Source organism: Podarcis vaucheri, assembly GCF_965113315.1.
Source record: "Podarcis vaucheri genome assembly, chromosome: 16".
NCBI classification, from domain to species: domain Eukaryota; kingdom Metazoa; phylum Chordata; class Lepidosauria; order Squamata; family Lacertidae; genus Podarcis; species Podarcis vaucheri.
In genome coordinates this window covers 9,509,357-9,529,309 of record NC_138754.1, presented here as the reverse complement: position 1 = coordinate 9,529,309, position 19,953 = coordinate 9,509,357, and the positions used below count along the sequence as shown (strand labels likewise).

General features: G+C 51.0%; 2 protein-coding genes across 4 annotated transcripts in view; one reads left to right on the top strand and one right to left on the bottom strand.

The window, feature by feature from the left end:
- ZBTB7B (zinc finger and BTB domain containing 7B) overlaps positions 1-19,953 on the bottom strand; it is a 330,604-nt gene that overhangs the window by 130,078 nt on the left and 180,573 nt on the right. The window lies entirely within an intron of this gene.
- The window catches only part of SHC1 (SHC adaptor protein 1), a 49,759-nt gene that overhangs the window by 2,281 nt on the left and 27,525 nt on the right, over positions 1-19,953 (top strand). The window contains exons 2-3 of one of the 3 annotated variants that reach the window (XM_082202234.1): positions 9,478-9,531; positions 18,071-18,232. In XM_082202234.1, coding sequence (XP_082058360.1) covers positions 9,520-9,531; positions 18,071-18,232 — 174 coding nt within the window. In that variant the 5' untranslated portion in view covers positions 9,478-9,519. Of the gene's footprint in view, positions 1-9,477; positions 9,532-16,510; positions 18,233-19,953 lie in introns of those variants that run through there. The other 2 variants (XM_082202235.1, XM_082202233.1) reach the window with 2 other exon arrangements.

Genomic DNA, 19,953 nt, shown 5'->3' with positions numbered 1-19,953 from the left:
CAGGATTCTGAACTGGATGGGCATTTGGCTTCATCTAGCAGCTAGGCTCGTATTGTTTTCTGAAGTTCTTCACAACACCGTCTCTTTCATTGGGTCAGTATTATCATCCCTGTGTTGTGGAAGGTGGTCTGAGAGAGAAGACCGGCTTGCTTATAAGGCAGAGCTGGGGAACTTTTAGCCTTCCGCAGATGTTGTTGGACTACAACTCCCATCGTCCCTAACCATTGGCCACGCTGGCTCTGTGGCTGATGGGAATTGGAGTCCAACAACACCTGGAAGGCAGTGTTAGAAACTGAGATATGAAAGCTAGGAGCTAAACGGCAACTTAAACCTAGGTTATGGACGCAACAACAGAATGTCTAGGTGGCTTTTTTATAACAAGAGTGCAGAGCTGAAAATGAATGAATTTTTCACATGGTCTAGTCCTTCCCCTGCCCACCCCCCTAATATTCTTAAGAGGGTCTCTTCTCCGGTCTTCAGAGAGTGGCTGGAAGTGGGGGAGGCAGAAAAAGTTCCTCCTTTCCTTCCACTCTGCAGTTTTAATCTGAAATCTTAGGCGCAGTACTGCGCCCAGAGCTCAGAGACTGCTCAAACTAATGACATTCTATGTCGCAAAATGTGCCTAAAACAATAGGAGTTTTGAACACTGCTGAAAGGGGCAACGGTTCTCCACTCTTGCTCTCAGTTAATGAGTTTGTTGCAGAGGCCAGGTCTGCTACGGCTCAGCCTCTTAATAATAATAATAATAATAATAATAATAATAATAATAATAATAAAATTTATTTATACCCTGCTCATCTGGCTGGGTTTCCCTTTGTTACTTTGGCCCAATAGCTCTCTTATGGGAGAGTGAGTCCTTGTAGCAGACCTAGAGAGCGAGGAGACACAATGGCTTAGGTCATAGGTGTGGAGGAGAGGGGACCTCTGGCTGTTTACGCGGCTCCTGTGTTGGGTATCCCTGCAGTGCTGTTGGTACAGCGTGGAGCAAGGGTAGGGGGAATCCTTTGCAATCCAAGGGCCGCATTCCCTTATGAGCAGCCTTCTGAGGGCCACATGTGAAAATGTGCAGAGCAATAAGTGTAAATTTGTGCAGTACACACATTCACACACCATCAAAGCAAGCAAGAGGTGTGATCAGTGTTTAAGGACACATTCCAGCCAGGCAAAAACACTCAAGGAGGGTGCAGAGCAGGGTCACTGAGGGGTGTGGCCTGGGGAGAGTTCTGAGGGCCAGATAGAGAGACCTGGAGGGCCACATTTGGTGCCTGAGGTTCCTCACTCCTGTCAGAGAGGAGTACGATCTCTCTTTCCCCCTTATATCCTCCTTTTGGCAGTTGCTGTGCCATTTTCTCCTATAGCCCTTCACTAGGTGAGTCTAAGTTTTGTCTCTTTCCCATCAGCCTGCCTGGTTTGAGCTGGAACTGGGATTGAGCAGGTGTTGGTGGAAGGATGCAGTTCTGGCTGGGTACATGCATCCCACCCCATTGCGAAATGCTTAGCTTTGGGGGGGGGTGTTATTTTTAAAGGACGTGAGTAAGCAATGAGTAATATCCCATGATTACAAAATAGCAGATGTATAGCTTTTCTCTTCCAGGCAGGGTCCTCCCTTGGGGGCAGAGAAGGCAAATGCTGTATTCAAATCCCGAGCTTTGGCAACCAAATCTGTGGGGTTTTCCAGCCTTGCATGTGGCTTTCCCTCCTCTGCAGCAGCTTCTCCTTGCGCCCTGGGCCAGTGGTGTTTCCCAAGCATTTGATAGTTGCAGCAAGCTTTGATCTGGTGTTCTTGGGGTCTCCCCCCGCCTGGTTTATTTTAATAATGTTTTCTTCTTTCGGATGAGCCGCCTCCTCCCTGTCTGTGTGAATTGCTGTTTGAAGAAACGCGTGAGGCTGCTTCATACAGATCATCCATTTCACCCAGTATTCTCTACTGGAAAAGATGGGGAACCTGTGGCCCTCCATAGGTTGCTGGACTCCAGCTCCCATCAGCCCCAGCCAGCATGGTATGGGATGATGGGAACATCTAGCAACATCTGGAGGGCCCCATGTTCCCCATTCTTGTCCCCAGCCAGGTACATATCCCATCCAATCAGGGATCACATATTGATTGGATCCAAGCCTGCAAATCCTTGGCTATAGGTATCTGGTTGATGATAATCCTGTTGGCTGGCTGCCTGACTTGTATCACAGCTCAATCTGCTGCGTGCTAAGTGTGCCAACACTCTTCAGCCATGGAGTTGATCCTGGAAGCACCCGTGAATCTTCTCTTGAACCCTGTGGCCCCTTTCCTCCCACACAGTTGTGCTACTTCAGCGGAGCTCTGACAAAACACTGAGTCAGGTTGCAGCTGAGGTTCAGGAAATGCTTGTTAAATTGGGAAAAGGAAGCCTCCTCCATTGTTAAGGCTTTGGGGGCATCTTGATGCCTGACAGAACAACCACAGCCCAGTAGCTGCTTTGCATGCAGAAGGTCTCAGCTACAATCCATGGCATCTCCAGGAAGGACTTGGCATGTTCCCTGCCTGAAACCCTGTAGAGCCACTGTCGGTCAGTGTAAACCAGGGTTTCCCAAACTTGGGTCTCCAGCTGTGGTTGGACTACAGCTCCCATCATCCCTGACCACTGGTCCTGTTAGCAAGGGATGATGGGAGTTGTACTCAAACCACAGCTGGAGACCCAAGGTTAGGGAACCTTGGAGCAAACCATACTGAGCTAGATGGACTGTTGGTGTGACGGATTAAGTCAGCTTTCCATGTTCCTATTCATGGGAATCCTATCCTTTGTCTAAGATCATGAGGGCTGGAATTTTACTTTCTTTCCAAGGGAAGGTTCAGTGGCAGGGCATCCGATCTGCATGCAGAACTTCTCAGGTTCAGTCCGCAGTATCTCCAGCTAGGGGTGGGAATGCCCTTGCCTGAAACCCTGGATTGCTGCTGCTAGTCAGTGTAGACATTACTGAGCTAAATGGTCCAGTGATGTGACTGAGTACAAGGCAGCTTCCTTCGTTGATCTGCAGTTACAAGGATCTTTTAAATCAGTGCTAGAAACTCAGATGTTTAAGCTAGGCGCCAAATGGCTCCTTAAACCAAGGTTGCAGTCACCGAAACGGAATGACTAGTTGCCATGTTGGGGCAAGACTTATTTTTCAGATGGCTGACTGACTGTGATTGATTCTCAGTTAAACATCTGGCTAGTTCAGGTGACAACCTTGAGCTCGGTTAAGAGCTTTGAGAAAAGTCCCTTGATCCAGAAACAGTCCACATACCATATTTTTTGCTCTATAAGACACACATTTTCCCCTCCAAAAATTAAGGGGAAATGTGTGCGCGTCTTATGGAGCAAATGCAGGCTCCTTGGCTTCAGTGAAAGCAAAGTGAAGCCTCCGAAGCACAGTGGGAGCTCCCACTGCACTCCGGAGGCTTCAGGTTGCCTTCTACTGAAGGGTAGGAGCCCCTTCAGCTAAGGCACAGCGCCTCTTCAGCTAAGCAGGAGGAGAAATGGAAGGGGCTCCGTTTCTCCTGCCGCTTCGCTGAAGGGGCGCTGCGCAGAGAGGGGGAGAATTTTTTTTTTCTTGTTCTTCCCCTCTAAAACAAGGTGCATCCTATGGTCGGGTGCGTCCTATAGAGTGAAAAATACGGTATATATCGTCCTATTCTGAACTCTCTTTCTTAATGGTGACTGTTCTTGCTCAGGCTGCTCGGAAAAAGGACTTTGGTTCCAGAAATTCATTCCGATTGTGCTGATAAAATATAACTGATGGAATTCTACAGGTTGGGATGTTAGTGTGTGAAAACAGTCCAGATCTAAGGATCTCCGAGTGGTGATGATGTCAGGCGCCATCCTAGCGCCCAAACATCTTTACTTGGTCGCAAGTGGTTCATTTTGCACCTGGCACCTAGCTAATTCCGAACACTGTCTCAAACAGCCGGGCTGGAAAAGGGAGACTGTAAGAAAAACCCTAAGAGACCAGGGATAGGGGGCAGGAAATTTTCTGGAAAACTTTCCAGCCTTCTCTGGGGGAATTCTTTCTGTTTCATAAGTCCATTGATAACGATAGATGCCAACTGCAGATTCTGTGTTAGGCGAGGCTGGCAGTTTCAACGGAGGTGACTGCTTTGTACAGAGACAGATAGGTAGCCGTGTTGGTCTGCCATAGTCAAAATAAAAAAATTCCTTCCAGTAGCACCTTAAAGACCAACTAAGTTAGTTCTTGGTATGAGCTTTCGTGAGAAGGTGGGGAGGGGTATTACTCAGAATTTCAGAAATAGACTGGAAAGAGAAGCTGCTGAATTGCAACTCATTACCAAACTTAAAACCATGGAGCGACCTGGTCTGAACAGAGACATTGGATTCTTATCTCATTATACATGACTAAGCCATTTCTCACCTTCTCACCCCTTGCCTTTTCCTGTAAGACCTATTGCAGTCGTTAAGAGTCGTCAACAGGCTCATCTCAGCTATCTGCCAATCTCCCATTCCCACCACCCTTCTGAGTAATACCGCTCCCCACCTTCTCACTATATAGAAGGATCTGGCAACTTCTGTTTCAGTGTATCTGAAGAAGTGTGCATGCACACGAAAGCTCATACCAAGAACTAACTTAGTTGGTCTTTAAGGTGCTACTGGAAGGAATTTTTTTATTTTGCTTTGTACAGAGACAGACCATCTATCGTTTCAGGCAGAGGGATATTCCCAGCCCTACCTGGAGATGCCTGGGATTGAACCCGAGGCCTCCTGTATGCAAAACAGGAGCTTTGCCTCTGAGTTACAGGCCTTCCTCACGTCGTTTAGCATTGTTTTAAAAATAAAAGTAAAAGGAACCTACTCTTTAGGGCAGGGCTGGGGAACTGGATCCAGCTGGCAAATCAGATCTTTACCTCTGCACATACCTGCAGAGCCACCCTCCTGTCAATCACCTGAGAACAACAACCTTCATAATCCATGGCCACTGGTCACGCTTGCTGGGGCTGATGGGAGTTGTAGTTCCACAACATCCAGAGGGCCAAAGTTTCCCCATACCTGCTCTAGCTGGCATCAGAAAATGTTTTGATGCAAACTGAAAGAACTCTCTGAATCGAATTTTCCTAATATGTGCATGGCAAACTTTTCCAGTTCAGGATTTTCTGAAAAAAGCCACATTGTTTGTAAAAGATCCACTGCCTGGCAGGGCTGGACAGCACAGGGGAAGACGAGGCAAAATACTCCAGTGACTCCACCCTTGGCAGGGATGGGTAGTGGGCCTACAACTTCCAGGGGTGATGCGATTTGGAGTTCAGCGACATCTGGAACACCAAGGCTGCAGGATCCATCCCAGTCTGGGACAGCTGCATATTCCCGCATTTCAGGGGGTTGGGCTAGATAATCCTCAGGGTCCCTTCCAACTCTGCGATTCTATAATCTGAACTCTTAAGGGAACAGGAGATGGAGAAGCCTACCTTATCCCAAGTCAAGACCCCTTGGTGTTTCTAGCTAGGTACAGTGGTACCTCGGGTTAAGTACTTCATTTGTTCCAGAGGTCCGTTCTTAACCTGAAACTGTTCTTAACCTGAAGCACCACTCTAGCTAATGGGGCCTCCTGCCGCCGCCACACAATTTCTGTTCTCATCCTGAAGCAAAGTTCTTAACCCAAGGTACTATTTCTGGGTTAGCAGAGTCTGTAACCTGAAGCATATGTAACCCAAGGTACCACTGTATTCTATACACTGACCAGCAGCTTTCCAGGTTTTCAGACAGGTGTTATTTCTCCACCTTGCATGCCAGGGATTGAACCTGGGGATTTCCATGTGTGTATCAGATCTGCCACCGAGCTGTGGTTTTTCTCCTTGAAATAGCGCAGGGTCCTAGTCCTCATGGTTCTGAATGAGCAGCTGCTTTATCGGAAGCATACTATTGGTCCGTCTGGTTTATAGGAAGCATACTATTGGTCTGTCTAGCTCAGCGTTGTTTACCCTGACTGGTAGCAGCTCTCCAGAGTTTGACAAATGTCTTTCCTCCCCCTTTGTAAAGATTCTGGAGCTTGGACCTGAGACCTCTGTGCAAAGCAAGCTCTTTACCGCTGTGCTTCTATCCACGACACCCTTTTCTCTGGTCCTTTAACTGCCTTCCACCGAACTTTGCAAAAAAAAGAAAGAAAGACCAATCCTTCTACCAGGTACATCAAGGCCAGTGGGAGATTCTTCCATGGTCTGGTTGGGTTGGTCACCTGGGGGACGTCTGAGAACAAAGGAATGTCTGAACTGCGACTGGGTTATGGGGCTTGTCTTGTTCCTGCTCAGAGAGGGTTGGCTGATATCTCAGATTTCAGGGCTTGTAAAATCAGGATGGCCTGCAAAGGAGGCGGGGGGGGGGGGGACTGGGACGGGACATGAAGAACCAGAAGCAGTTTTAAGTTAGGGAAACCTCCTTTTCTCTCTTCTAGGAAGAGGAGGAGCGATTCCTGAAGGGGTGAGGCTGTAGTTTCTTCTCTCGTGTTTGCTCTTGCTTTCTGAGACGGGGGTTAGAAAAGTGTGTGTCCAGAGCTTTTCAGCAGGGCAATTTGCTCTCTCCGTTCCCAATCCGTCTGTGCGAGGGATCGCCACCCTTTCATAAGTCAGCCGCCCGGGAGGAAGAACTCCTTCCTGGCTTTGCCGGAAGGGAGAAAGAGAGTGCCATGTCTCCCTGCGCCGGCCTCCGTTCGGAAGGGAGTGTGCTTGGCCTCTGCAGAAGCCACAGCCCGCAATGGCACTCTCCGGCCGGGGTGTGGGGTTGCTGTTTCCCACATCCTTATTTCTGCAGAAGGTTGACACCTCTGCAGCTGAGTTGGAGAGCCAAAGTTTACATATGCCGCTAAACCAGAAAGTAAGCTTTGGAATGCCCCGAGTCTTACATGTCTGGGGATATGCCATAGGAACACAGGAAGTTGCCTTGTACAGAGTTAGACCACTGTGTAGGGTTTGGGGGCAGTGTCTGCTATCAGCCCTGCTTGGAGATGGCGAGGATTGAATCCAGCCTTCTGTATGCAATGCTGGAGCTCAGCCACTGAGCCACCGCCCTTCCCTTCGTTGCTCTGAGTGCAGCGATCAACACTGAGACTTGAACCCGTGGCAGCAGAACTTCCCTACCGACTTATTATTTATTGCATTTTCTATCCGGCCTTCTTCTCCAGGTGTGCCAGACATGGTTCTCCCCATCCTCGGTCAAAGAAAAATAGAATTGTAGAGTTGGAAAGGGCCCTGAGGGTCATCCCCACACAACAACCCTGAGAGGCAGTGACTGACCAGGGCCACACCCCATGAGGATTCGAACCCTGGTCTCTCCCACGTCCTAGTCCGACACTCTAACCGCTACACCACTCTGCTTGCCTGGGCAAATTGTTCATGCAGTTTTTCCCCTCCTTTTAATGCCGCAAGTCCATTTGGTCAAGCGTTCTGCTTTCATGAAAATCCCCCAGTCATGTGATGGGGCGAGCATCTCTCACCCCTGTTTGTCCCCCTGCAACTGGCATTCTGGGGTGGACTTCCTTTGAACATGTGGGCTCCACGAATCCATGGACCCCCCCCCCCTTTCTCAAAAGCTACATAAGCTGTTGGGAGCCAACAGGGCTCTGCCTTCCCTCCTGCTTTCAGGCGTCCCTGGCTTGCTCCCCCCACTAGACAGCTCATTAATCACAGCCTGTTTACTGCTGACTTTCTCTAGCCTGCTGCGTTTCCCTGCTCCTCCTCTGAGCTCCCCTTATCTGGTAGCCTCCCGCCCTAATCTCTCCCATCAGCCAGGCTCCATGCCTGGGGCGAGGTTAGGGCCCCAGATAGAAAGGCGTGCTTGCTTCCAGCAGCAACACCAGGAAATTCAAATCCTGTTTGTTTGCCTCCTGCACAAGCATATCTTGGACTCTGCATTCTTCCCTTGGAGGTTACTGGGGAGGGGACTTTGCCACCATATCAGCCCAAGGCAGTGGGAATGTCTATGATGCGTGTGTGTGTGTGTGTGTGTGTTTCACGCAAACACACACATACACTCACTTTATTCATTTTGAAAAGCCTGAAAATGTACAACACTGTACGCTAGGAACTTCCCAAAATGCTTAGTTTACCAAATACAATAATCACATTTATCAGATTATAATTGCAGCCTTTGTAACCGTAATCATAATAATTTATTAGTTATATGCTAACTAATCTAACTCGGTTGCCCCAGCCACTCTGGGCAGCTCCCAACAAAAACAGTAAAGCACGACACAACATCACGCACCAAAAACTTCCCTGAACAGGGCTGCCTTCAGGTAGCCTCTTCTCTGAAAGACGCTTCTCTGGTTGACACACTGGCTGACAAGAGAACAGTAGACGCAACCCGCAGCGCCGCATCTGCACAGGTGCGGGTCGCGATTTGGTGCTTCTGGGTTCAGTATTTCCGGGTTTGGCGCTGTGTGCAACCCGAAATCGCACAACCTGAAGCGTCTGTAACCCGAGGTATGTCTGCGCTCAGTTCTGGGCTGCCTGGATAAACAGCATCTTGTGTGGGAAGGCTGCTGTCCGCACGATACATTTAAAGCAGTATCGTACCCCTTTACAAAGTCGTGGCTTTCCTGCAAAGCATCCTGGGAACTGCAGTTAGGAGACCCCTGTTCCCCTTGCAGGACCACCGTTCCCAAAGTGGTTCAGCCCTCCTCCCCTGGGAAGTATGGGAGCTGCAGCTCTGGGATGCGAGGGAGTAGGGGTCTCAGCACCCTTAAACTACAGCTCCCAGGATTCTTTGGGGGAAATGGTGACTGTTCAAAGGCCTATGACGCTGCTTTAAAGGTATAGCACGGATGGGGCCTCTGTCCAGCTGTTGAAGCTCCTCTCTAGCACCTGAAATTTCAGCAGGTGGCCATGAGGACTAGGCACTCGAGGAAGGGATGGGGTAAGGTGGGGGGTTAGAAGTTAAGATTTCCTGAGAAGCTGAATCTGCCACCTGTACAGTATTCTGTTCTCCCACGAACCTCTCCTGATATACACCCCCAGCAATGCTGCCTTTTGGGTTTTGGCTTAAAAAAGCTTTCCAAGGCAGCTTTGAGCAGGGTTGGGAGCAGAGTCGTCTCCCTGATGACACCTGCTCTGCAATACAGTGGTACCTCAGGTTACATAGGCTTCAGGTTACAGACTCCGCTAACCCAGAAATAGTGCTTCAGGTTAAGAACTTTGCTTCAGGATGAGAACAGAAATCGTGCTCCGGCAGCGCGGCGGCAGCTGGAGGCCCTATTTGCTAAAGTGGTGCTTCAGGTTAAGAACAGTTTCAGGTTAAGAACGGACCTCTGGAACGAATTAAGTACCTAACCTGAGGTACCACTGTACTGTCCCATGGACACCCCCACACCTCCTGAGCCTGCACAGAGCAGTTTCCTGCTTCTTTCATGTGAGCGTTTCCCAGCGTTCCCTGATTACCAGACCCCACCCCACCCTGCTTTCCAGCATACGCCATGGCTCGGACTGTCCTGGCTAATTCCCTCTTTGTCACTGAACCGCAGGTCTCATTCCCAAGAAGAGGGGTCCTCCGGCATCTGCCTGTGATGGAGTACACGGTAAGGCCGGCTGCCTCTCCCTTTCCTGGGTGTGGTGGAGGGCTGGCTGGCTGGCTGGCTGCAACGGTGGCAGGTCAGCCCTCTGTGTCCCCTCCCTTCCCTCTCTTCCCGGTGGCGTTGATCGTGGTCTCTCTTCATTCATTCAATTTATTTGCTTTTCCACACACGGGGGGGGGGGATCACACTCGAAAAGGCTTGCAGCAGAGAAAGCAGGGGTGCATTTCAAAATCAACCCTGGAAAAACAATTTCATACCAACATAATAAAGCAACAACTCAACAGCAAATATCACAGCCTGCAAAACAATGGCAGCATTTCGATAATACAGTGGTGCCTCGCAAGACGAAATTAATTTGTTCCGCAAGTTTTTTCTTCTTGCGAGTTTTTTGTCTTGCGAAGCACGGTTTCCCATAGGAATGCATTGAAAATCAATCAATGCGTTCCTATGGAGACCGTCCGGGGACAGAGGGGAAGCGCCGCGGGCCTTCCCCTCTGTCCCCGGACCTGTTTTAAAGCAAGGGAAGGGGCAGCGGGGAGAATCGCTTCTCCCCGTTGCCGCCCCTTGGTTCAAAAGGGGCTCTGTCCCCGGAGATTGCGGGGCTGGCAACGGGGAGAAGCGATCTTCTCCCCGCTGCCCCTTGCTTCAAAAGAGGTCCGGGGTGCAGGGGCAAGCTTCGTTTTGTGAAGCAAGCCCATAGGGAAATTCGTCTTGCGAAGCAACTCGAAAACGAAAAAACCCTTCGTCTTGTGAGTTTTTCGTCTCGCGAGGCGTTCGTCTTGCGGGGCACCACAGTATAGTTATAACCAAGTTACATTAACAGGATTCAGAAATAGCAAGGGAGCTTGGCAGTCTCACCTTTGGTCCTAGGAACACCTCACCTGTGATTTTCCTCACTGTCGGTCCCCTGCAGCAACTTGCAAGCGGTGTTAGAAACTCAGATACACAAGCTAGGTGCTAAATGGCTCCTTAAACCAAGGTTGCAGTCATCAAAACAGAATGTCTAGTTGCCATTTTGGGGCAAGACAGGTCTAAAGTCTTATTTTTCAGATGACTGACTGACTGTGATTGATTCTCACTTAAACATCTGGCTAGTTCAGATGACAACCTTGAGCTCAGTTAAGAGCTTTGAGAACTTAGAAGCCGCTTGGTCCAGGGACCGTCCGCATATATATTGGCCTATTCTGGGTTTTATGTGGTGTTTTTTAAAAAAAATAATCTTTATTGGTTTAAAATCAACACATGCACACAAAGAACATTTAGGGGGGAAAGCAAAGAAGAAAACAAAAATAAAGCAGACAAAGAAATAGCAAAATTATACAAAATAAAAAATATACAATATATATTGACCCATTCTGAACTCTTTTTCTTTATGGTGCCACGGACCACTCATAACGTAGGGATGTTCTTCACAACTGGGAGCAGGGCAGAGGGGTGGGGTGAGTGTAGCCAAGCTACAATAATTAATTACAACGTTTTTCATTGCTCCTGCTCATTCTGCACAGAAAAAGCATTTTGGTTCCCGATATTCTTTCCGATTGTGCAGATAAAATATAACTGATAGAATTCTACAGTTACAGATAGGTAGCCGTGTTGGTCAGCCATAGTCAAAATAAAAAAATTCCTTCCAGTAGCACCTTAAAGACCAACTAAGTTAGTTCTTGGTATGAGCTTTCGTGTGCATGCACACTTGTGCATGTGTATCTGAAGAAGTGTGCATGCACACGAAAGCTCATACCAAGAACTAACTTAGTTGGTCTTTAAGGTGCTACTGGAAGGAATTTTTTTATTTAGAATTCTACAGGATGAGGTATTAGTGAGTTAAAACACTCCAGATCCAAAGATCCCCAGGCTTGCACCTCCAGATGGTGGAGACACCAGGCGCCATCCTGGCGCCCAGGCATCTTCGCTTGGTTGCAAGTGGCCAATAGCCAGGTGCAAAATGCGCATGGCGCATTTCAAACACTGCTTCCAAAGCTGGAAACAGCCCCCCCCCCATTATTCTGCTCTTCCTCTGATCAGGGGATATGGCAGCATACAAGCTTTCCTAGGCTGGTGGGAGTTGTAGTTCAGCAGCACCCGGAGGGCCAAAGGTTCCCTGCGCCTGGCGCATGTTATCAAGGGAGAACGGCAAGGCATGAATCTAGGGAGGTGGGAGCCTGTGACCTTTCTGATGCTCTGTGCATGTTATCCTGACCTATTAGGGCAGAAACAAAATGGAAATTTATAACTGGGGCAGAAACGAAATGGAAATTTATACCGGTAATTGGGGCCAAGTCCCTAACCCAGTCACAAACTGAAAGTGGGTTGCAAAGTTTGTGCAAACGGATTGCAGGCTTTGCAAGCAAACCCCAAATTATTACTGCATGTGATCTTTAAGGGGCACAGTGAGCACCCCTTACAACTCTTTGTTTTGTTGGTGAATTGTAATGCTGTTGTTGACTGCCTTTATTGTGGCCAGTACCGCCAGAAAAAAACAACGCTCCCTTGATTCTTTGCTGGCTTCCCATGCTCTGCACTGCAGCGACCCCACCTTGTGACTAAATGAGAACATCGCTGCTCAGCCCTAAACACTTAACAAAGGAAGACATGTATGGGTGCGAATTTCACAGGGACTAGCATCCTGCTGCCTGAGATTTGGCAGGTGGTTTCCAGAATGAATATGTGAGCCCCATATGTGAGTTGTCCTCTCTCCCAGTTCTCCCTCTTCTTCAAGGCCTTCTTCCTCCTCTCCAAGACATTTCTGCTTTCTGCCCCCTGCGGCCTCCTCCGTCCTTCCCACCCACCTTGCATTTTTTAACCCGCCGGCTAACATTTCTGTCGGCACTCTGATCAGACCGCAGGTCGACCAGTCGGACCACGCTGGCTGTTCAGTCTCACTCATTATCGCCTACACTGGGTTTCAAACGGCAAGTTTCCCACCTGGAGATCTTGTGGGTGGATCCCAGGACCTTTTGCGCCCAAAGTGGGTGCTCTGCCAACGAGCTGCGGTCCATCTCCTAGTAACAGAAGTTCCTAGCCATCATGGTTCGGAAAAAGCAGAAGTCCTAAGGAAGTCAGATTATCCTCCACCAAGGCCAGGGCCTTCTCAGTGATGGCTCCGACCTGGTGGAATGCTCTGTCCCATGAGACCAGGGTTTAACTTCCTTCCGCAGGGCCTGTAAGACAGAGCTATTCCGCCTGGCTTTCAACTTGAACTTAGCCTGATCTTTTATTCCCCTTCCTTCCCTCCCCCTCCCCTTTTTATGAAGATTACCCGCTCTGGTATCCCACATCTAATTCTCCCCTGGTCTCCTCGCTGGCCCAAATAGGACTAATTTAGCCAGCTAGCCCTGGTGATCATCTAATGTTTATTGGATGGATTTCCCCCCTAAATTGATTTTTGATTGTTATTCACATTTTATACTGTCTTTTATGCTGTTTTTGTTGCATCAATTCAGTGCTTTAAATTTGTTGTTAGCCGCCCTGAGCCCGGTTTTCTGAACCGGGAAGGGCAGGGTATGAATAAAAATTTATTTATTTATGATTTAAACAGTTGCAACTTTCTGGGGTTCTGGGCAGAGACACCCTGAAGAATTGAACCTGCGACTTTCTGCACCCAGAGCTGGTGCTCTTAACCACTGAGTGCTTGCCCTTTCCCCTTAGCCTTATGGTAGGAGAACCCCCCCTCCAGGAAAACTTTATCCCCGGACAAGAAGCCACCTAGAAGGCCCAGGCTGCTGAGGAAATGGCTGCTCTTTCCGCCCCCTCCCAAAGCCCCTATAGGAACAAGGCCCAGAGGGGCCTCCCGCACAGGGTGTGCCTTCCTGCCTCCTACTGGCCCCCAGGGTCCTTGAACTGGGGCCGAGAGGCCAAAGGCACATCCGCTAGCCTTGTTTGGGGAGGGAGAGCATTATTTAACCTTCCCTCCTCCTTCCGCTTCTTCCCTCTTTCAGGTCTTTGGGGGTCTCATGATCCTGCCTCCCTCTTTCTTTCGGAGGAAGGAGCCCACGGGTGAAGCTCTGCCTCCTTCCTCCCCTTGAAAGCTTCCTTTTTTTATTTATTTAAAGGAACCGGTTCCAGTTCACAGTCCAACGTGTTTAAAAGAAAAGGAACTTCCACCCCCCCACCCAGTTCATGTTTGTCCCTTTGCAGGACGAACCGGATCAGTTCATGTTCCGTTCGGGGGGGGGGGGAGGCCAACCAAAATGATCGGGGGTGGGGGGGGAGAGGAATAACGTTAGTCAGAGATGAGGAGACAGAAGGTGGTTAAATTTATGCATGCCACGGAGAAAGTGGATTGAGCAAAAGTTTTTTCTCCCTCCCTCAAACTCTCAGGGATGCCCAACGAAGCTGAAAGTTGGATGGTTCAGCACAGATAAAGTACTTCTTCGTGCAGCGTGTTGTTAAACTACAGGATTCCTTCCCACAAGAGGCAGGGATGGCCACCAGCTTGAACCCTGGCCTCTCCCTGATCAGAGGCTTAAAAAATTTAAAACACACACACACACACACACACACACACACACACACGTATAAGAATGGTTTAATTTCTTTTTTCCTGATAATTTTGAACTTTCATCTTAAAGGCCCAAATCATATATCATATATACAGTGGTACCTCTGGATGCGAATGGGATCCGTTCCGGAGCCCCGTTCGCATCCTGAAGCGAACGCAACCCGTGTCTGCGCGTGTGTGGGTCGCAATTTGCCCCTTCCGCGCATGTGTGTGACGTCATTTTGAGCATCTGCGCATGCGCGAGTGGCGAAACCTGGAAGTAACGTGCTCCATTTCTTCCGGGTCGCCGTGGAGCACAACCCGAAAAGGCTTAATCTGAAGCGACTTCAACCCGAGCTAAGACTGTGTGTGTGTGTGTGTGTGTGTGTGTGTACACATACACGTACACACACAAATACAAATACACACACACACACAGAGTAAGAAATGAACTAGAAATTGTTCCAAGCTTTGCCCCCAAATGGACTTAATCGGTTCCTCCAGCGATTTGGTGAACTTCCCCCAAGCGTTGCCTCCTCTTCCACCTGGGCATTTGACCCCTTATGAAATACCAGCACCTAGCGTGTATATCTGTCTTTCTAACACTGTGACCGGCCTGATCCGACAGCTAGGCTCGTCATCTTAGAGGGCTAGACAAATTCAGGGAGGATAAGGCTCTCGGTGGCTGCTGGCCAGCCTGGCTACATCCCCCCTCTGTGGTCAGAAGTGATATGAATGCCAGCTGCTGGCCATTGCAAGTGGGGAGAGTGGCTGCTGCACTCAGGCTCAGCTTGCTGGCTTCCTTTAGGAGTATCTGTTTGGCCACTGGGAAGGCTGGGCTAGAAGGTCCTCTGGCCCGATCCAGGAGGGCTTTTCTTTTGTTCCCATGAGTAGCAGGGAGGGAAGGAGGGCTCTTGCCTGTGGACTTCCTGGAGGAATCTGGTTGGCCCCTGTGAGAACAGAATGCTGGGTTCCAGCGGGCCTTTGACCTGATACCAGGAGCCGGGCTCTTCTGATGTTCTTGCATACATAGCAGTGCAGTGGTACCTCAGGTTACAGACGCTTCAGGTTACAGACTCCGCTAACCCAGAAATAGTACCTCGGGTTAAGAACTTTGCTGATGAGAACAGAAATCGTGCTCCGGCGGCACAGCGTCAGCAGAAGGCCCCATTAGCTAAAGTGATGCTTCAGGTTAAGAACAGTTTCAGGTTAAGAACGGACCTCTGGAACGAATTAAGTACATAACGCGAGGTACCACTGTATTGTTGATCATAGGCCATGCTGGCTGATGGGAGTTGTAGTCTTAACATCTGAATGGCACAAACTCATCCACTCCAACTTCACCCTGCAAAACAACAACAGCAACAACTTGGCAAAGGCTGGTTTATACCTTCCTCCTGGAGTGAGGGAATTCGGTGCTTAATTATGGGATTAAAAACCGGGGTTTTAAAAATGCAGGTTAGCATGCGTTTGCCGGCGGAGTGGGTGGGTTTTGTGAGTAGTGCAGCTTGACTCTGTGGGCTTCAGTGCCTAGGAGCTCGCAAGCCTTTGTCTAACAGCTAATCTTGTTATCGGATCCTGCCCCCCATTTTTATTGTGAGGATTTGTAGTGGTGATTTCGAGAATTGCTTTGTGTGTCTGGAATCATTGTGACGAAGGGAATGCTCCTCTAGCGCTAAGAGACCAAGGCTACAAGTGGAATGCGCCTTTATCTGGGAGGAAGCCCCCTTGGATTCGGCGGGACTTGCTTCTGAGTAGGCCTAGGTGGGGCGGCAGCCTGAGTTGTGTGTGAAGCTTGACTCTCCTTTCGAATCTTGCTTCTTGCAGATTACCTGGACAAAGCCTTCCTTTGCTTCTCTCTCTCTCTCTCTCTCTCTTTCTCTATCCAGGTGCAAGGAAATTAACAGTGGCCTACCTTGCGGGGTGTTGTGTCAACTTTTATATCCTAAAGCGTTAACTAAGAAAGAGGGAGGGTGGGTTCCCCTATGCCATAAAGAACTCCATGCAAAACCAGAGGTGTTGTCAAGTCAGGAGTGTGGATTCAGATGAGGAGTGGCCCATATAAGATCAGGACCCACCTTGCTCTGCAACCCGTCCCCATTCTCTCCTCTTCACCCCCTGCTCTTCCTTCCTGTGCCCTGCCTCCCCCCTCTCCCCCTGTGCTCTTCCCACCCCACCCCCCCTCCAGCCTAGCTGCCGGAAAAACCTCCCTTCGCTTCCCTGTGCAACCACTGACCTTGATTTTCACAAGTGTTTGTGCGCTGCCGCTCCAGCTCTCTTCCCCCACAAGGCCCCACCTCCCTCCCTCTGCATTTTATTATACAGATGCCTTGTCTTCCTTTCCGCACATGGGGGGGGGGCAGAAGCCAAGCTCTTGTGAGTCAGCACTGCCCTACCATTGGCAGTGGGGGCTTGGCCTCTCTCTCTCTCTCTCTCTCTCTCTCTCTCTCTCATTCCACCGCACCCCCCCACCCGCCCGCACCCGCGCCCGCCTCTTCGGGAGCCGCAGTCACTTAGAGCCCAGCAGAGATTGCGAGCAGGATGCGGTAGCAATTAGTGTCTCTCTGCTCTGGAAGCAGCAACAGCAGCAGCAGCGACTGCAGCCGGGAAGAGGGGGGGAGGAGGTGTGGGGAGAAGAGCCCAGATCGGGGCTGCCTGCTGGTTCCCGAAAGCAAGGGGGACTCGGATTCCGCCTTCGCCCCTTTGACCAGCCGGGTGCAGGGGGGGCCACCACCCGTTTCCCCTCCTCTTCGGCTCCCAGCGTGTCCCCAGACCTCCATCTCTCCGAGAGAGGCAGGCCAGCGTCTGCCCACTGATTGACACGTGGGCTTCCGTGACTTCACAGAGGAGCCTTGTTCGGTTCTTGGCAGACCCTGCGGCCGCGCCACCTCTCCGGTCCCTGCCAAGCTGGGCCCAGCTGGAAGGCGCTCCAGGGCCTCCCTGCTCTTGGATAATAATTTTTCTCCTTTTCAAATACATCTATATACATTGCGCATCCGTTCAGCGGAGCGGCAGGCGAGCTCGAGACCAGAGCATCCACCGTTCTGGACGTCGTCGACCGCTTTCTGCATCTCAGTTGTCTTTTTTTCCTCTCTCTCTCTCTCTCCTGGGCTGTGTGAGACCTGGTGGCGGGGCGTGGGGTGCCTGTGGCCAAGACGACGTGACAGGACCTTTGGCAGGCAGCCCCGGGGCAGGGCGGCCGTTCCACAGGTGGCGTGACGGCTCTCCAGGGCGTGTGCCAGCCACTCCTCCCTCCCGGCCATCGCTCCGGCTTCAGGGACTAGCCGGCGGCCTCTCCCTCTTCCTCTGGAGCGCAGCAAAGCTGTCCAAGGGTCGCTGGTCATCTGGCGGCGTTGTCAGGGGGCGGGGGGCACGGAGCAACATCTGCGCCCTGTGACGACGACGGTCTTTCACCTGTGGCACAGGGTCCCTGCTTCCGCTGCCCTTCTTGTGCCAACACCTCTCTTCTCCGCAGCCATGCCTACAGGGGGCCGGACAGGAGTCGTCTCGCTCGGATCCGTTCTGACTTTCGTGGGCTCCTGAGTTTGGTGCCAGGCCCGCACACCCTCGCCATCTCCTGCTTCTCTCTCCCCCCCCCCCCGGCGCCTTGGTTTCGTCCCGTCTCCTCCGCCGGTTTGGGGCATGGATCTGCTGCAAAAGAGCAAATACAACCACTTGCGCAATGACTCCCTTTCCTCCCTGGAGGAGGGCTCTGTGGCGGCCGACGGGGACTCTCCCGTGGACCCCCTGGTGGCGGCCCCCTCCCTGCCCAGCTCGCTGTCCTCCTCCTCGCTCAGCCCCATTCTCCCCCTGGGCGAGCTGTCGTCCGAGTCGGAAGACAGCCCCACCACCCTGTGCTCCTTCTTCCCCAAGATGGCCAACCTGAAGCTCGCCAACCCGGCCACTCTGCTCAGCCTCCGTGCCTTCTCCAAGGAGGCGGGCAGCTCCGGGGAGCATCTGCCGCCAGCGGCACCACCACCACCACCTCCTCCTCCCCCCCTCGCTCCCGTCGCTGCCTCGACTCCCTTCCCGGACTCAGCGGGGACTGTCGGTCTCTATTCCCAGGATATGAACAAGTTGGGCTGCGCCAAGAGGATGCGGGTGGAAGGCGGCCAGCTGGGGGGAGACGAGTGGACACGGCACGGCAGCTTCGTCAACAAGCCCAGCTGGGGCTGGCTGCACCCTGACGACAAGGTGATGGGCCCCGGAGTCTCCTACCTCGTCCGGGTAAGTGAGCGGCGATCGCGGGGGGGGCGGTAGGTAGCTCAAGGCATTTGTGGGTGCAGCGGTCTGGCAGCAAGTCCCAATCGCTGGGAACCCTGATTGGTTGGGACGCGTATCTCGGCCAGGGATGGGGAACCTAGTGGTCTTCTAGATGTGGCTGGACTCCAACTCCCATCTGGCTGTGCTGGCCAGGATCAAAAGGGGTCAGAGTCCAGTGGCACGTGGAGGGGCCAGCCCACCATGGAGTCGCTGGTTGGCAACTAGCAGGTTCGGTATGGGAAAGTGGGTCAAGAGTTTTTCTCCCCGTCCTAGTTCAGCGTGTTACTTGGGGTGCACTGATTGGCCGTAGCTGCCTTTTCCCTCTTTCACACACCCCTCTGTTGCTGTGGGGTGGGGGGATAGTTGATCCCACTGAGAGAGGGGCTTGGATTTGATCTTGGGGGTCTTCAGCTGCCAAGACCTAATGTGCAGGGGACATACCTTGCTGAAGTACGTCTGTGTGTTTGTGTGTGTGTTGGCAGTGCCTCTTGAGCTAAGAAAACAGCGCCTCTCCAGTGCATACAGAAAGCCTCTTTTCCATAGCTGGGAACAGGGTAGGTGCTTCCACGTGGAGAGAGGGCGTGCATGACCTACATAAGTTGGGAGAGGGCTGTCGCTCCACAGCAGAGCATTGACTCTGCGTGGAGAAAGAAGACATCTCTGGGTAGGGCTGGGGGGGGGGGACTGTCCCTTCTGAAGCCCTAGAGAGCAGCTGCTGCCATTCAGCACAGACAGTAAAGACCTAGATGATCCAATGGTGTGATTCTATATGAGGCAGCTTTTGAATTCGGCTTCGCATCTTTCTTGGTTCCTAGGAGGACAGTGGCTTGAAGGTGGAACCACTGCTTTGCATGCAGAAAGTTCCAGATTCAATCCCCAAGGGTTGTCTCCTGGAATGTCCATTGCCAAAAACCCCGGAGAGCCGCTGCCAGTTGGTATCGATACTGCAGAGCTAGGTTGAGTGACTCTGTATAAGGCAGCTTCCTATATCTATACAACGCAGGTCAGGGCATCACTGCTATGAGGAAAGCAACCTGCTGCATCAATCCCCAGCATCTCCAGGTAGAATCATGAGGACTAGAATCTTCCTGTCCCTTTTCAGAGGCAAGGCTATAACTTGACTGAGGGAGCACATGCAGCGTTAGAAACTCGGACATACAAGCTAGACAACATATGGCTCCTTAAACCAAGGTTGCAGGCGCCAAAACATAACGTCTAGTTGCCATTTTGGGGCAAGACGGGTCTAAAGTCTTGTTTTTCAGATGATTGACTGACTGTGATTGATTCTCAGCTAAGCATCTGGCTAGTTCAAATGTCAACCCTGAGCTAGGTTAAGAGCTTTGAGAACTAAAAGAAGAAAAGTCGCTTGACCCAGGGACAGTCCACATATATATTGGCCTCTTTTTCTTAGTGGTGACTGCTGCTGCTGCTGCTGCTGCTGCTCAGGCTGCCCAGAAAAAGCATTTTGGTTCCAGAAATTCATTCCGATTGTGCAGATAAAATATAACTGATAGAATTCTACAGGATGGGGTGTTAGTGTGTGAAAACAGTCCAGATCCAAGGGTCTACAGATGGCGGAGATGTCAGGCACCATCCAGGCGCCCAGGCATCTTCACTTGGTCACAAGTGGTTGAAAGCCAGGTGCAAAATGCGCCTGGATAATTTCGAACACTGAGCACGTGCCT